General features: G+C 45.7%; 1 protein-coding gene across 1 annotated transcript in view; it reads right to left on the minus strand.

Moving 5' to 3' along the window:
• The window catches only part of SYTL2 (synaptotagmin like 2), a 194809-nt gene that overhangs the window by 88925 nt on the left and 87629 nt on the right, over nucleotides 1-18255 (minus strand). The window contains exons 3-6 of the mRNA XM_063950649.1: nucleotides 15304-15458; nucleotides 11891-12047; nucleotides 10278-10353; nucleotides 4159-4276 (exon numbers count right to left, since the gene is read on the minus strand). Of these exons, the coding sequence (XP_063806719.1) occupies nucleotides 4159-4276; nucleotides 10278-10353; nucleotides 11891-12047; nucleotides 15304-15458 (506 nt within the window). The remainder of the gene's footprint in view (nucleotides 1-4158; nucleotides 4277-10277; nucleotides 10354-11890; nucleotides 12048-15303; nucleotides 15459-18255) is intronic.

Genomic DNA, 18255 nt, shown 5'->3' on the forward strand with positions numbered 1-18255 from the left:
ATGACTGGAATGACTGATGGCCAAGACACTACCACTGGTCTGATGCAGCACAACACAGCAACACTGTAAGGGACTTGTTGTTGTTGTTGTTGTTATTATTATTATACGGCAGCAGTGGACATATAGCAGCAGCGTATATCATCACTGGAATTACTGATGACACAGGACACTACCACTGGTCTGATGCAGCACAACAGGTTGTTATAATTGTTATACTGCAGCAGTGGACATATAGCAGCAGCGTATATAGTCACTGGAATTACTGATGACACAGGACACTACCACTAGTCTGCACAACACAGCACAGCACCACTTTATACAGCTACACTGGATATATGGCAGCAGAGAACACCAACACTGTGACTGGCTGGACTGATGCAGCACAATACACTGACTACACTGGACTGGTCTGCACAACACAGCACCACTTTACAGCTACACTGGATATATGGCAGCAGAGAACACCAACACTGTGACTGCCTGGACTGATGCAGCACAATACACTGAGTGACTACACTGGACTAGACTGAGTAGCACAACACTTGCCACCCCACTTTTCCGCCCCAACACACAGACACTGAACACTGAGGACACGTCCTCTCTATACACTCTCCGAGACAGGAGTGAAAATGGCGGGGACGCGCGGCTCCTTATATTGAATCCAAATCCCGCGAGAATCCGACAGCAGGATGACAACGTTTTGCCGCGTTCAGGTTTCTGAATGAAGAGGGAAAATCCGAGCCTGGCTCGGATCTGGACTCGGAAGGCAAAGTTCGGTAGGGTTCCTGTTCTCGGAGAACCGAACCCTCTCATCTCTAGTTTAAACACATACTGTATGACAAAATGGTTCCATGGAAAATAGGACTTTTATTATTTTTAAAGCTGTACTACCACACAAATAGAGATGCACCCAGATTCGCATGCAGTCACATTCTCAATGCATATGGGTTCAAACGCAATGATAATGCGACTATATGTATGTCTTCATGCGTACGCATCGCAGTGCCCCACTTTTTTGTATCAGCAGTGTGTCGGCACTTACGCCTACCCCATGCTCCAGATAGGCGTCTGTGCAAGCGCAGTTTGCCAACACTTGCTAGATGCGTCTGCATTCATGCAAGTCAAGGTCAGGCCTAGAGTGAACATTTTCATTCCCCATTTTAAAAATGGTTCCAATTAGGAGCAGTGCGTCCATTACTGCAGCTTCTCGTCGGTACTCCTGCTCATTTCCCCTCACAAAACCCGTTCAAGGGAGGTTATTCAGAGAGGTATCCAGTCTCTAGGTCGACAATGTCTAGGGTCAACCACTATTGGTCGACAGTAACTAGGTCGACAGGGTCTCTAGGTCTAGATGTCAAAAGGTCAACATGAGCTTTTCACAATTTTTTTCTTTGTACTTTTTCATACTTAATCCATGTGGACTACGATTGGGAACAGTAACCTGTGGCGAGAGCAGCGAGGCACCTTGCCCGAAGCATGGCAAGCGAAGCGAGCCAAGCGAGAGGAACACTAATTGGGGTTCCCAGTCACTGTACAGAGAAAATGACAATTCCCCTCCCAAAAAAAACCATGTCGACCTTTTGACTTGTCGACCTAGAACATGTCAACCTAGAATCCCTGTCGATCAATGTTGGTCGATCTAGACACTGTCGACCTAAGTGTGGTCGACCTTCCATACCGCACCCATTCAGAGATGGACGCAGACCATTGAATCCACAGCAAGATCTGCATACGTCTCTTCACACGCTTGGGGTCGCCCAGCACAGGGCAAGGCCGCCCAGCATGTGTGGCAATTTAATTGCAAACACATCGATCTAAGGTCAACCCCTGCCTGGCTGCGCTGGTAGGGGGGTCTGCCACCATTTTTTTTTAATCGGAGCGGCTGCAGCCACCCCGAAAACGCTCGCACCAAACCCGCAAAACGCTGCCCTCTGAGTGCCCGCCGCTGTCAATCAACTTGGGACTGCATCCTTCCAGGATGCGGTTGCAAGGAAAAGAGTCGCGGCCGGTGCGCACGCACAGACCAGATAGACGCCAATGCTGCGTACAGACGCACAGCTGCGTCCATTTCTGAAAAGCCCATAAAGTATCATACAGCCCTTTGGTAAAACGCGTTGCAGCAAGAAGCCTCCTTGTTTGTTTTTTGCCCAATGCAGTAAAAGAGCGACGCAAAAAAGTATCTGTTCCCAATAATATCCCTTTCACACCACACAAATAACCCGGTATCGACCTGGCATATTGCCGGGTCGACGCGGGTCAGCGTGCGGTGTGTAAGCGTGAAGGGAGTGTGTAAGCTCCGTTTTTCAGTTTAAAAAAAGTGGGAAACAGGAATGGCCCTTAACATAAAACTGCTGAATGTAGATCACTTGCAACTATAAACATGTACAACCAAACAAATTTACATTTGAAATACAGTATCAGAAGAGGTCACACAAAATACTTTTTTCAATTAGGTTTTTTGCAATAAGTATACAAACACACTCTGCACTGATCTCTATGGACTTCCACTGACAGTTCCGAAAAAAAAACAGATAACACTGAGGTACCAGCTAACACCGAGGTACCATATATAGCACCAATTTGTCACTCCCACCATTGTGCAACGCTAACATTTTTAGTCTGTTTTACCTTTTCTAACATATCAAGTAATAAAATTTTTTTTTATCTGAACAAACTAATCCTGCCCCCATTGGCCAGCCCACCCTATGACACCACACTTGATGAACCAAATATAAAACAAGTAGCGCTAGGGAAGCATTTAAAGGTGTGCACAAAAGCACGTTTACTATAAGGCTCAACAATGTCCATCTCAACCGTCTCTGGTAACAACCCAAGCGGAACATATCACGTACGCATTGCCAGTGAGTGCACCACGCATTTTACCCTATCAGGGCTCTGTCATTTCTAGTTGCCTCTACGTGATGGGATAAAGGACCTTTATCTACGCAATGGGATAAAGGTCATCAACAATTTCTATATACTAAAAAGGAACTGCATAAATTACATTGATGGATCTTCGGAAATATAACCATCTGTCCAAGAAACTAAACCATTAATTGGCTAGGTCATGGAAAACCAGGCTTCCATTATAAGTAGTCTCCTTCACCCACGGTCATAACAGTTTGGTATTTTTACAAAATGAATTGCCTGAACCCCCATCCTTATCCATGTACCTTGTTCATCGCTGGCCACCATGCGTTACAGCCAGGAGCCTGACCATGTGATGTTCTAGATCTGTCCCATCACTAGAGTATTGCCCATCTTACCATCCTTAATAATGTATGTCAGTGCTCTAAACAGTTAGTATACCCCCATTGCTGGTGACAACCTCATCTTAAGTGGCTTAATGTTTGGGGTAGCAGACAAGACACCCGTATACTGTGGTGGAAGTACATACTGTTCCTCTTTCAGAGTATTCGAGGAATGAGCAGGACAATGGGAATACAGAAGGTACTGTAAGGGCAGATACTTCCAATACCCTTTCCCCATTTTTCGTATCTTCCTTGGTCCCACTGGCACTGTAAAGTTATTAATGAGAGTCCAGCACTATGAGCTTCCCTCCGGACTCCTTGCTGTGGACACTAATTCTCTGCAACAAGGGTCCACGACGGCTGGCGTGAGTTGTGCCCCTGGCAACACAGAGGGCTGGACCTCTACTGTACCCCACCCAGCTCTTACATCAATCTGAGGAGATTACACATCAAACTATGTGGGATATTTATCAAACATTGGAGAGAGATTAAGGGGGAGATGTAATAAGCCTCGGAGAGTGATAAAGTGAAGAGAGATAAAGTACCAGCCAATCAGCTCTTAACTGCCATGTTACAGGCTGTGTTTGAAAAATGACTGGAGCCGATTGGCTCTCTCTCTCTCCACTATGTCACCCTCCAAGACTTAGTACACCTGCCTCAAAATACCAGACAATCAGCTCCTAACGGTCATCAACCTGTAACATGGCAGTTAGGAGCGGAGTGGTTGGTACTTTAGCCATCTCCACTGTATCTCTCTCCAAGCTTTGATAAATCTCCCCCTATAAGCATGAATGCTCTGCAGCGAGGACCCTGCATGTTAGAGTAGATTTTTTTATTTTATTTTTTAGAAAACCAAAACATTTTTTTTTTGAATAACGGGGTTGTAAGACCAGGAGCGTTTTCCTACCAGGCTTCGCTTCCGGTTGCCCGTTCACTTGGACATCTTGGGGCTTTGAATCTGTTGTGTCGCTGCCAAGGCCTGTCACGTCTTCTAAACCTTCTGAATTGAATGGATTTTTTCTTTGCTAAAAGAACAAAAAATAAATAAAAAATAAAATAAAAAATTTGTATTTTCTTTTTTGCTACCTCTCATATTGAACACACAAAATCCAGTCAGGTTCCATAACATAAAATAACTTCTGGTAATAATAAAAGGAACAAACAAGTTTTGCCTCTTAAAATGTCAAATTGCAAAGTTTTCTAGGCCCCAAAGATTTGAAGTCAGCATATCAGGAGGCTGAGGGGGTCTTGAGAAACGGGCAAAGTTGCTATGTTGGTAGGCAGTAAAGAAATAATAAGATTTTAAACCTACCGGTAAGTCTTTTTCTCCTAGTCCGTAGAGGATGCTGGGGACTCCGTAAGGACCATGGGGTATAGACGGGATCCGCAGGAGACATGGGCACTATAAAGAACTTTTAGTATGGGTGTGCACTGGCTCCTCCCTCTATGCCCCTCCTCCAGACCTCAGTTAGAGAAACTGTGCCCAGAGGAGATGGACAATATGAGGAAAGGATTTTGTTAATCTAAGGGCAAGATTCATACCAGCCCACACCAACCACACCATATAACCTGGAATATATGCAACCAATTAACTGTATGAACAAAAACAGTATCAGTCAAAGACCGATCTCAACTGTAACATATCCCTTATGTAAGCAACTACTATATACAAGTCTTGCAGATTTAATCCGCACTGGGACGGGCGCCCAGCATCCTCTACGAACTAGGAGAAAAAGATTTACCGGTAGGTTTAAAATCTTATTTTCTCTTACGTCCTAGAGGATGCTGGGGACTCCGTAAGGACCATGGGGTTTATACCAAAGCTCCAAACCGGGCGGGAGAGTGCGGACGACTCTGCAGCACCGATTGAGCAAACGCGAGGTCCTCATCAGCCAGTGTATCAAACTTGTAGAATTTTGCAAAAGTGTTTGAACCCGACCAAGTAGCTGCTCGGCAAAGCTGTAATGCAGAGACGCCTCGGGCAGCCGCCCAAGAAGAGCCCACCTTCCTAGTGGAATGGGCCTTTACCGAATTTGGTAACGGCAATCCAGGCGTAGAATGAGCCTGCTGAATCGTGTTACAGATCCAGCGAGCAATAGTCTGCTTAGAAGCAGGAGCGCCAACCTTGTTGGCTGCATACAGGACAAACAGAGCCTCTGTTTTCCTAACCCTAGCCGTCCTGACTACATAAATTTTTAAGGCCCTGACTACATCCAGGGACTTGGAGTCCTCCAAGTCACCCGTAGCCACAGGCACCACAATAGGCTGGTTCATATGAAATGAAGAAACCACCTTAGGCAAAAATTGAGCACGAGTCCTCAACTCTGCTCTATCCACATGGAAAATCAAATAGGGGCTCTTGTGAGACCAGGCCGCCAATTCGGACACCCGCCTTGCAGATGCCAAGGCCAATAACATGACCACCTTCCAAGTGAGAAATTTTAATTCAACCGTTTGAAGAGGTTCAAACCAGTGAGATTTTAGGAACCTTAACACCACGTTAAGGTCCCACGGTGCCACTGGGGGCACAAAAGGAGGCTGGATGTGCAGCACTCCCTTCACAAAAGTCTGGACTTCTGGGAGAGAAGCCAATTCCTTCTGAAAGAATATAGATAGGGCCGAAATCTGTACCTTAATGGAGCCTAACTTCAGGCCCATATCCACTTCTGTATGTAGAAAGTGGAGAAAACGGCCCAGATGGAAATCTTCCGTAGTAGCATTCTTGGCTTCATACTTCCTCCAGATACGGTGATAATGTTTCGCCGTCACCTCCTTCCTAGCCTTTATCAGAGTAGGGATGACTTCCTCCGGAATACCTTTCCCAGCTAGGATTCGGTGTTCAACCGCCATGCCGTCAAACGTAGCCGCGGTAAGTCTTGGAACACGCAGGGCCCCTGCTGTAACAGGTCCTCCCTGAGAGGAAGAGGCCACGGATCTTCTGTGAGCATTTCCTGAAGATCTGAGTACCAGGCCAATCTGGAACAATGAGTATTGTCTGCACTCTTTTTCATCTTATGATTCTCAATATTTTTGAGATGAAAGGAAGAGGAGGGAACACACAGACCGACTGAAACACCCATGGTGTCACCAGGGCGTCCACTGCTACTGCCTGAGGGTCCCTTGACCTGGCACAAAACCTCAGAAGCTTCTTGTTGAGGCGTGACGCCATCATGTCTATTTGAGGAATTCCCCAAAGACTTGTTATCTCTGCAAAAACTTCTTGATGAGGTCCCCACTCTCCTGGATGGAGATCGTGTCTGCTGAGGAAGTCTGCTTCCCAGTTGTCCACTCCCGGAATGAAGACCGCTGACAGAGCGCTTACGTGGTTCTCCGCCCAGCGAAGAATCCTGGTGGCTTCCGCCATTGCCACTCTGCTCCTTGTCCCGCCTTGGCGGTTTACATGAGCCACGGCTGTAACGTTGTCTGATTGAATCAGAACCGGTAGGTCGCGAAGAAGATTCCCCGCTTGTCGTAGGCCGCTGTACATGGCCCTCAATTCCAGTACGTTGATGTGTAGACAAGCCTCCTGGCTTGACCATAGTTTCTGAAAATTTCTTCCTTGTGTGACTGCTCCCCATCCTCGGAGGCTCGCGTCCGTGGTCACCAGAACCCAGTCTTGAATGCCGAACCTGCGACCCTCTAGAAGGTGAGCACTCAGCAGCCACCACAGGAGAGACACCCTGGCCCTGGGGGACAGGCTTAACTTCGGATGTATTTGTAGATGGGACCCGGACCACTTGTCCAGAAGGTCCCACTGAAATGTCCTTGCATGAAACCTGCCGAATGGGATGGCCTCGAAGGCTGCCACCATTTTCCCCAGAACTCGAGTGCATTGATGAACAGACACTCTTTTTGGTTTTAGCAGGTCTCTGACCATGTTCTGGAGGTCTTGGGCTTTTTCCATCGGGAGAAAAACCCTCTTCTCTTCCGTGTCCAGAATCATGCCTAGGTATGATAGTCGAGTCGTTGGAATCAATTGTGACTTTGGCAGATTGAGAATCCAACCGTGTTGTTGTAGCACTCTCAGGGAGAGCGACACGCTCTTCTGCAATTGATCTCTCGATCTCGCTTTTATCAGGAGATCGTCCAAGTATGGGATAATTGTGACTCCCTGCCTGCGCAGGAGCACCATCATCTCCGCCATCACCTTGGTGAAAATCCTCGGGGCCGTAGAAAGCCCAAACGGCAACGTCTGAAACTGGTAATGACAGTCCTGTACAGCGAATCTCAGGTACGCCTGATGAGGAGGATATATGGGGACATGAAGGTATGCATCCTTTATGTCGAGTGACACCATAAAATCCCCCCTTCCCGACTGGAGATCACAGCCCGGAGCGATTCCATCTTGAATTTGAACTTTTTCAAGTACAGGTTTAGGGATTTTAGATTTAAAATGGGTCTGACCAAACCATCCGGCTTCGGGACCACGAACAGGGTTGAATAGTACCCTTTCCCCTATTGGACTAGGGGAACCTTGACAATCACTTGCTGTTGACACAGCTTTTGAATTGCAGCTAACACTACTTCCCTCTCTGGGGGAGAAGCTGGCAAGGCCGACTTGAAAAATCGGCGAGGGGGCACCTCTTCGAATTCCAGTTTGTAGCCTTGGGATACAATTTCCATCGCCCAAAGATCCACGTCTGACAGAACCCAGACCTGGCTGAAGAGTCGAAGACGTGCCCCCACCGGTGCGGACTCCCTCAGTGGAGCCCCAGCGTCATGAGGTGGATTTAGTAGAAGCCAGGGAGGACTTCTGCTCCTGGGAACTAGCCGAAGCAGGCGTTCTTTTCCCTCTACCCTTACCTCTGGCGAGGAAGGATGAGCCCCGACCTCTTCTGGACTTATGCGATCGAAAGGATTGCATCTGATATTGTGGAGTTTTCTTTTGCTGTGGGGGAACAAAAGGCAAAAAGGTAGATTTACCCGCGGTAGCTGTGGAAACCAGGTCCGCGAGACCTTCCCCAAATAAAACCTCACCCTTGTAAGGTAAAACCTCCATATGCTTCTTTGAGTCTGCGTCACCCGTCCATTGGCGGGTCCACAGCGCTCGCCTAGCAGAAATCGCCATGGCGTTGGCTCTCGAACCTAGCAGCCCAACGTCTCTTTGAGCGTCCCTCATATATAAGACTGCGCCTTTAATGTGACCTAAGGTCAATAAAATGGTATCCCTGTCTAGGGTATCAAGATCAGCTGACAAGGTATCTGTCCAAGCTGCAACCGCACTACACACCCATGCCGATGCTATTGCCGGTCTGAGTAAAGCACCCGTATGTGCATAAATAGATTTTAAAGTAGTTTCCTGTCTGCGATCAGCAGGATCCTTGAGGGCTGCCGTGTCCGGAGACGGTAGCACCACCTTCTTGGACAGGCGCGTTAAAGCCTTGTCCACCCTGGGTGAGGATTCCCAACGTACCCTGTCCTGTGCAGGGAAAGGATACGCCATAAGAATCCTTTTGGGAATCTGCAGTTTTTTATCTGGAGTTTCCCAAGCTTTTTCAAATAACTCGTTCAGCTCATGAGATGGGGGAAAGGTTACCTCAGGTTTCTTTTCCTTATACATGCGCACCCTCGTGTCAGGGACAGAGGGGTCATCTGTGATATGCAAAACATCTATTATTGCAATAATCATATAATGAATACTTTTGGCCACCCTTGGGTGTAACCTCGCATCATCGTAGTCGACACTGGAGTCAGAATCCGTGTCGGTATCGGTGTCTGCTATTTGTGATAGGGAACGTTTTTGAGACCCAGAAGGGCCCTGAGACCCAGTCGAAGCCGCGGATTGACTCTCTGCTTTTTCCCTGGACTCTGCTTTGTCCAGTCTCTTATGTAATAAGGTCACATTTGCATTTAAAGCATTCCACATGTCCATCCAATCATGAGTCGGCGTTGCCGATGGAGACACCACAATCATCTGCTCCACCTCCTCCTTAGCTGAGCCTTCCGCATCAGACATGCCGACACACTCGTACCGACACCCCCACACACACAGGGATATAGTTATAAGGAGACAGTTCCCCAAAAAGGCCCTTTGGAGAGACAGAGAGAGAGTATGCCAGCACACACCCAGCGCCAACTGACACTGGAAACAATTTCCCAGATACAGCGCTTCTATATATATATATATATATATATATATATATATATATATATATAATTTACTGTGTAATACACTCATTGCGCCTTACAAGAGCCCCCCCCCCCCCCCCCCCCCTCTTTTCAGCCCTGTGTCACCGTGTTCAGCAGGGGAGAGACCGGGGAGCCAGCTTCTCTGCAGATCTCTGTGGAGAAAATGGCGCTTGTTAGTGCTGAGGGACCAAGCTCCGCCCCCTCCAGCGGCGGGCTTCGGTCCCGCTCAAAGTATAAAAACTGGCGGGGGATTTATATAATAACTGCCTCCGCAGCCCGTAAACTTATAAATGCCAGATTGAGAGGTTTTTATTGCTGCCCAGGGTGCCGCCCTGCACCCATCAGTGCCTGCTAGTGTGTCTTGTAGCGGCTTACCTCAGGGAAGATCTGAAGTATTCTGCCGCCTAAGAAGTCTTCTTTCTTCTTATACTCACCCGGCTTCTATCTTCCAGCTCTGTGAGGACGACGGCGGCGCGGCTCTGGGACGAACGGCGAGGGGAGACCCCTCTGGAGCTAATGGTGTCCAGTAGCCTAAGAAGCAGAGCCTATCACTTAAGTAGGTCTGCTTCTCTCTCCTCAGTCCCACGATGCAGGGAGCCTGTTGCCAGCAGTGCTCCCTGAAAATAAAAAACCTAACAAAATTATTTTTCAGAGAAACTCAGGAGAGCTCCCCTGTAATGCACCCAATCTCCTCTGGGCACAGGATCTAACTGAGGTCTGGAGGAGGGGCATAGAGGGAGGAGCCAGTGCACACCCATCATAAAAGTTCTTTATAGTGCCCATGTCTCCTGCGGAGCCCGTCTATACCCCATGGTCCTTACGGAGTCCCCAGATTCATCTAGGACGTAAGAGAAAAAGATGTATTTGAGCAGATTAGTCTGTAAGAAACGGGCTTACCTTGGCAGGTGACGACAGGCCATTCTTCAAGATGTCCTTGTCTTTATCGCTAGGGATGAAGCTCACTCTTTTTGAACTAATCGAGATAAAAAAATTGACATTAGGACATTTTAGGCCATAAAAGCAAAGACTAAACCAGCTGCAATTACAGCGTTAAAGGATTCCCCGCTCCAGGCACCCATATATACAGTATGTGTATTTTCTATCCTCCTAGCATTACGGAGAGCTTAGGCACTTGATGTGGTATACCCACTCTGATAATAGCAGTATTGATTGCTTTCCAGCTATAAAGAGAGAGAAGCTGATCAAGGCTTTTAAGCAAACGGTCAATTGCTAAAACAGCAAAGTCTGTAAATCCTCATCCTGCCTGACAAAGATGTGTTTGGAACTGCATTGTCTGAGGGGTAGTAAGATGGAGCATGTAGAGCTTTCATAAGGCATCTAAAACAAACATAACCAGTAAACAGACCCATGTCCTATGGCTTGCGTAAGCTTAGTGTGGGGCTTATTCATGGGAGGACAGTGTTTACCAATAACACAGTGTCCATAATCCAAATCAGGACAACAGGGGAACCAAAACCCATTGCCACGGTTAGTCATCACTTTTATCTTCACCCTCAAGTCCAATCACGTTGGAGATACTTTGGAAACTTCCTGGTTTCCCAATGTGGACCCTAATTTTTTGTTTTCCTCAAACAGTCTGGATCTTTGGCACATTGACTTCCGACATGCGGCACATCAATTCTGGACATACAGGATTTATGGACATAGAATGGCGCCCTAACGTCACGTCTGTTGGAGTCTATGTCTAGATCAGATTTCCATGACCTCTTTAATATTTTAATCTACATTTTGTACAGTTCGCTTTTATTTATTTATTTTTTTAAATCCCTTAGTGTCACAATTTTACACCATATCGCCAGGTCAGCTGAGTAATGCTGGTTCACCTAGCCCAGCAGTAACAAGAAAACTTTACTGTAGCGATACAAATAAGCGCATGCATAAGTTACCGCTGGCAGCTTTTCATATGTGTTGGGCAAAAACTGAAAGGAAAAAAAACTTTGGGGACTATTTACTAAGCCTTGGAGAGAGATAAAGTGAATGGAGATAAAAGTACCAGCCAATCAGCTCCTAACTGTTACAGGCTGTATTTGAAAAATGACAGCTTACTGGCTGGTACTTTATTTCTCTCCAATGCTTAGTAAATAGAACCCTTGAACACTGGCCACCCTTACACACATTAATAAATTAATAAATGAGCCGTAAAGTTCTTTTAATCAGACCAAATAACATGGCAGATACAATCGGGGTAAATTTACGAAGGTGGGAGTTTTTTTTTTTTTTTAGAACTGATGTTGCCCACGGCAGCCATCAGATTCGATTATCTTCTAGAAGTAGCTAGGTAAATATTAAGTAGAATCTGACTGGTTGCTATGAGCAACATCACCAGTTCGAAAAAAACTCCCACCTTAGTAAATGTACCCCAATGTATGTTAATACATAAAGTACGTAGAGAAATGAAAGCCTTTTGCAGCTGAGTGACTTGCCCACCGACCATTTATCTCTAAAGAGCACTGATAAAGCGCTGTATGTACCGGATATAAATTTGGTACCTCTGGTTAGCTTCCACCTTGTTTGGCTTTAGATCTTCGTCGGCTTCATCCGGCACTTCCATGACACCGAACAGCTCTGGAGGAATAAAAAGGTCTTTGTTGATACTGTTCACGGAGCGCCTCTTTGACTGGTTCCTACTCATCTCACTTAGCTCGGCTAAAATACAAAAAGTTGCCGTTAATCCCGGTTTCCTGTTTTAGCTGCTGGGGAGGGAAGTAGTAGGCATTGCATTTACTTTCTGTTATCGTGCCAGGGAGATGATCACATTAAACACCATATATAAAAATCACCAATTCCAAGCGAATTGATGGGTTAAATGTCAGATCAGCCAAACACAGCCCAATTCCAAAAACAGCAGGACGCCAATTATCTTTGCTAATTAGGACAGGGATAATCCGTCCGCTACACTTATGCCGGCTGTCAGGAACCCGGCATTGACATTCTGACGGATGTCGGGATTCCGACTGCCGGCAACTTAACCGCATCCTGTTAAGATGATACTTTTTGTTTTTCCAGATGACTAGACATGTATTTCAACTACACTGCTCAAAAAAATAAAGGGAACACTAAAATAACACATCCTAGATCTGAATTAATGAAATATTCTTATTAAATACTTTGTTCTTTACATAGTTGAATGTGCTGACAACAAAATCACACAAAAATTATCAATTGAAATCAAATTTATTAACCCATGGAGGTCTGGATTTGGAGTCGCCCTCAAAATTAAAGTGGAAAACACACTACAGGCTGATCCAACTTTGATGTAATGTCCTTAAAACAAGTCAAAATGAGGCTCAGTAGTGTCTGTGGCCTCCACGTGACTGTATGACCTCCCTACAACCCACACAAGTGGCTCAGGTAGTGCAGCTCATCCAGGATGGCACATCAATGCGAGCTGTGGCAAGAAGGTTTGCTGTGTGTGTCAGCGTAATGTCCAAAGCATGGAGGCGCTACCAGGAGACAGGCCAGTACATCAGGGGACGTGGAGGAGGCCATAGGAGGGCAACAACCCAGCAGCAGGACCGCTACCTCCGCCTTTGTGCAAGGAGGAACAGGAGGAGCACTGCCAGAGCCCTGCAAAATGACCTCCAGCAAGCCACAAATGTGCATGTGTCTACTCAAAAGATCAGAAACAGACTCCATGAGGGTGGTATGAGGGCCCGACGCCCAAAGGTGGGGGTTGTGCTTACAGCCCAACACCGGACAGGACGTTTGGCATTTACCAGAGAACACCAAGATTGGCAAATTCGCCACTGACGCCCTGTGCTCTTCACAGATGAAAGCAGGTTCTCACTGAGCACATGTGACAGACGTGACTGAGTCTGGAGACGCCAAGGAGAACGTTCTGCTGCCTGCAACATTCTCCAACATGACCGGTTTGGCAGTGGGTCAGTAATGGTGTGAGATGGCATTTCTTTGGGGGGCCGCACAGCCCTCCATGTGCTCGCCAGAGGTAGCCTGACTGCCATTAGGTTCCCGAGATGAGATCCTCAGACCCCTTGTGAGACCATATGCTGGTGCGGTTGGCCCTGGGTTCCTCCTAATGCTAGACAATGCTAGACCTCATGTGGCTGGAGTGTGTCAGCAGTTCCTGCAAGACGAAGGCATTGATGCTATGGACTGGCCCGCCCGTTCCCCAGACCTGAATCCAATTGAGCACATCTGGGACATCATGTCTCGCTCCATCCACCAATGCCACGTTGCACCACAGACTGTCCAGGAGTTGGCGGATGCTTTAGTCCAGGTCTTGGAGGAGATCCCTCAGGAGACCATCCGCCACCTCATCAGGAGCATGCCCAGGCGTTGTAAGGAGGTCATACAAGCACGAGGAGACCACAGACACTACTGAGCCTCATTTTGACTTGTTTTAAGGACATTACATCAAAGTTGGATCAGCCTGTAGTGTGTTTTTCCACTTTAATTTTGAGGGTGACTCCAAATCCAGACCTCCATGGGTTAATAAATTTGATTTCCATTGATAATTTTTGTGTGATTTTGTTGTCAGCACATTCAACTATGTAAAGAACAAAGTATTTAATAAGAATATTTCATTCATTCAGATCTAGGATGTGTTATTTTAGTTTTCCCTTTATTTTTTTGAGCAGTGTATTTATGTTGGGTTTCTATTTTTGTTGTACTTTTACAATACATTTTAGTTTTTATGTGCTATTGTATCATCAAATATTTTTGGATTGCCATACATACTTGTTCAGATAATTGGCGTTCTACTGTAGTAACAAAAATTTCACACAAAAACATTACACCAAATGTGCTGTTCCCACACAGGCCAACCACAGACATGTTCCCAGTTTGCCTAAATGATTACAAAAATATCCATGAAGATATATGGTTTATAGCAGTACTATTGAGTTCACTTATTAATCATGTTTAGAGACCAAAAACAAAAAGGGTTAAATAAAAAACAAAAACTTACCTTTTCTGGAAGTTGACTCACACATATCCCCAGAAAGAACCAGTTACACTAATAAATCTACCGTCACCTTCCAAGTTCAGTTTCCCCAGTGTAATATATATAGTTATATGATTTTTTTTTTTTTTTTTTGTAATGCCCCCCCCCAATGAACGCTAAAACACCAATTCCCAAAATAAGTTAAGGACACAACCAAATTCAGTGTTTTTTCTTTTCAATAAATAAAAACCACTAACATTAAAGTACTTAAAATGGAATCCTAGCAAACATTTATTATCCTTTAATTTTAACTGCAAAAATTTAGTCTCCTGCGAGCAGGTCTGTAATACAATCCATGCAATAATCCATGTATAAAAAAAAAAATAGACATCACAAACCACTATAAACATAGGAGTTACGAGAGAAAAATAAGTGATCATGGAAAGATACATGAATAGGACACATTTTACTATAAAAATATTAAGTGACTACATTTACTTTGTACTACTGCTCTTATCTTTTGTTTGTCAGGCTATACCCTAATTGAGTCATGTCTTAAGATACAACATCCCCCACCTACCCCTCTTTCCTTTTGGTCCCCACCCCCCACCCCCCTAGACCCTTCCTGTTACTATGCTTTGAAATCTTTAATAGATGTTGCGAAGTATAAAAAAAAAAAAAAAGTGCCTATATATTTAATACCCCATCTTCACCTAAATATACACTCCCTATACCTTATACCCACTCGCTGCTAGAGTGTGGAGCGTTCCAGGAGTGTTGCACTTTTCCAATCGCTGCCTGCTGCATTGAAGTTGAACACAGAGGTCAAGGGAGCAGCACCAGTAAAAACACAAGTTAGCAACCACACGTCACTAGAAAATTTGTGATGCATTTTCACGGATGTTGGATACATCGTCAAACGTAACTGTAAAACCAGTTTGAAGACTTAAAGGAGGGAGAAAATAAACGCATACTACAAATCTGAGACCTGCGACCTACCTATAGTGGCCGGCTTCTTGCGTTTCCTAATGGACGCCCTGACGAGGTCGGCTCCATGGATTTTATCACTATGCCGCTTTGATTTTGCGTCGTAAAACCACTGACCGCTTTTGTACTTCAGCTCATTCTCATCGCTGACTACATCTTGTAGGTGACTGCAAAGAACACAACGATACATGTAATCAGCCCACAGTACATGTAATCCCAGATTTACATCAACTTTTTTTTTAAATTGCCCACAGCGATAAATCACTTAGTATTTTTGCTTATTCATCCAGATATTACATGACTAGACGATAAGCTCTACTAAATGCAGTCATTAATGATCATGTTAATAAAACAACAGTTGGTATAACGCAACGACCGTCCATTTACTTTCTGTCCACAGAAAGTTGACCAACCTTTTAACGTCAGCTTTGATTGACAATTGTGGTTGTTTTCTGTATTAACGTGTTAAACAGTGTCTGTAATTGTGCAATAATCCATAGCAGGCAGACGGAGACATTGATCTGTCTAGTGGAAATTAAACAATGATTGAAAATGTCTGATGGCTTTCGGGAAAAGAATAATGAAGACTAAGTCGCTGGGGGGGTGCTTCTATGCGGTCAGATGATAAATGGTGTCCCAGACCTAAGCAGCTGCAAAAGAGAAAATGGGGACTTTGCAACTTTCAAAATGAATATTATGAAATAAATATAAATAAGGTGTATTGTAAATAAGGAGGAAACATGATACCACAAATCCAAAGTGTTCTACTGCAATATCGTATCGACAATAAAATGGGTGTAGGGTGTGCATGTCCAAACTGTGGCCCTCCAGCTGTTGTGAAACTACATATCCCGGCATGCCCTGACACAGTATTGCTGTCAGAGAATGCTAAAGCTGTGTCAGGGCATGCTGGGATATGTAGTTTCCCAACAGCTGGAGGGCTGCAGTTTGGATATGCCTGGTGTAGGGTATGCGATACACACCGACCCCTGGGTCCAGGGGGGGGGGCGAACACTACACCCATATAATATTACTTACCTCTCCAGGGTCCTGTGTCAGCCGGCGCTGCAAACAGAGACCATTGGAAAAATGGCGCTGCAGTCATTTTCCTGAAGATTTGCGCATGCGAAGTAGAGAAGTCCTCGGGATCAAGGCACGGGTGCCATGTTGCCAGAGACCTACACTGCACTGCCAGAGAGGAGACAGCACGCATGGAGCCTACGCATGGGCCCTTTCCTCTCTTACATGCTCCTATTCTCCTCTATACTTGCATAGAATTTCCCAGAGTTCTTCTAGTGCTGCATCACCCAATCGTTTTGGAATGTGGGTTTTTCAATTTGAAAGTGCTGCAAGCTACGTCTTACTATTGGGGGCGCCTAGGGGAGGGAGTGGGTACCATCTTCTAGGGCTTATTAAAGTGCCAGCTGCTGAGGGGGAGAAATGCTCCCCTTCGTAGAATGCGCAGCAGCCGACGCATGATTTTCATAGTTTGTTTTGAAGTGGGCCCCCCCTTAGTAATATCTGGCCCCCCCGCATGCCTTGACGGCTCTGCTTACAGCTGCCGGACGGTATCAACGAGGAGCAGAGTATGGTGCAAAGTTCTTCTATCACAGCATATTGAGAAATATACCTCTTAATCCCAGTTTAGCAGAGTTTTATGCAAACCCAGGCTGCACTGATCCCTGGGAGTGATTGTGTGTCTTCATAAATGAGTTTGCTTCCCAAACATCACAAGACCAGGATGGTTATAAACAAATCTAAAATTATGGAGAAGGAGAAAACAAAATCTGTTCATCTCAACAACTCAATTTTCAGAAATTATAATACGAATTATAAAATTCCTAAACAACTTTGCTTCCTGGCTCACTCACTCCATCTCTTTAGACGTTTCCTCCATTATCTTAGGTGATTTCAACATCCCAATCAATATCCCCACAAAATCCTGTCTTTAAACTTAACATTAAATCTTTGCTTGGTCTCTCCCAGTGGACCTCCTCACCACACCCCAAGTGAGTGGGCACTCACTTGATAAGGTCTTCACTTACCGCTGTGATATTTGACTACTCCAACTCCCCTTTCCCCCTCTCTGACCATCATCTGCTCTCTTTTAACTTATCCCTCTCTGCTTTTCCACCTCGGACTCCTAAGGCTACCATCACTAAGCTATCAACGCAGTTTCCTTATCCTCCCTGCTCAACCAACTTCTCTTTCTCTCTTACCCTGAACCAGCCACTTCCCTATACAATGCCTCCCTTCTGCTCTTGACTTTGTTGCTCCGGTGACCACTATTGACTATCGCAGATCAACACCTCAAACCTGGCATTCCAAAAATGTTAACATACCACTTAGAGCGCGATTTCCTCCACTGTCGCTAAGGCAGATGTCCTCCATTTCAAATGTATGCTCTCATCCTACAGTGCTGCCCTGTCTCTCTCTAAACCGTTGTATTTCAAAAACCTCATCTCCACCTAGTCTTCAAACCCCCAGCGTGTCATTGCCCTTCTCTACCCACACCTAAATCAACTCCCCTCATCACTCTCACCATTGACTTTGCCACCCACTTCCCATCCAAACCCGACTCAATATGTCACGTCCCACAAGACCTTCAGCAACCTGCTCTCTCCTTTCCCTGACCACCCCTCCTACTATGCCTGACTTTCTTCCCCCTGTGTCTGGAGAGGAAGTCAAGGCCCTCATCGAGTCCCTCCCATCCCACTTGATCCTATTCCCTCCCGCCTCCTCCGCTACCTCTCTCCCTCTGCCTGCTCCCATCGTGCCTACCTCCTCAATCTCTCTCTCATCAGGCTTTGTACATTCAAGCATGCCTTTGTCTCCTCTATTCTTAAAAAAAACCTACCCTTGATCCTAACACTCTCTCCAACTACCAACCCACCTCTCTCCTCCCTTTTGCCCCCAAACTCCTTGAGCGTATTGCCTACAACCGTCTTACTGCCGTCATTTCCT

This window comes from Pseudophryne corroboree, chromosome 2 (genome assembly GCF_028390025.1).
Source record: "Pseudophryne corroboree isolate aPseCor3 chromosome 2, aPseCor3.hap2, whole genome shotgun sequence".
Taxonomy (NCBI): domain Eukaryota; kingdom Metazoa; phylum Chordata; class Amphibia; order Anura; family Myobatrachidae; genus Pseudophryne; species Pseudophryne corroboree.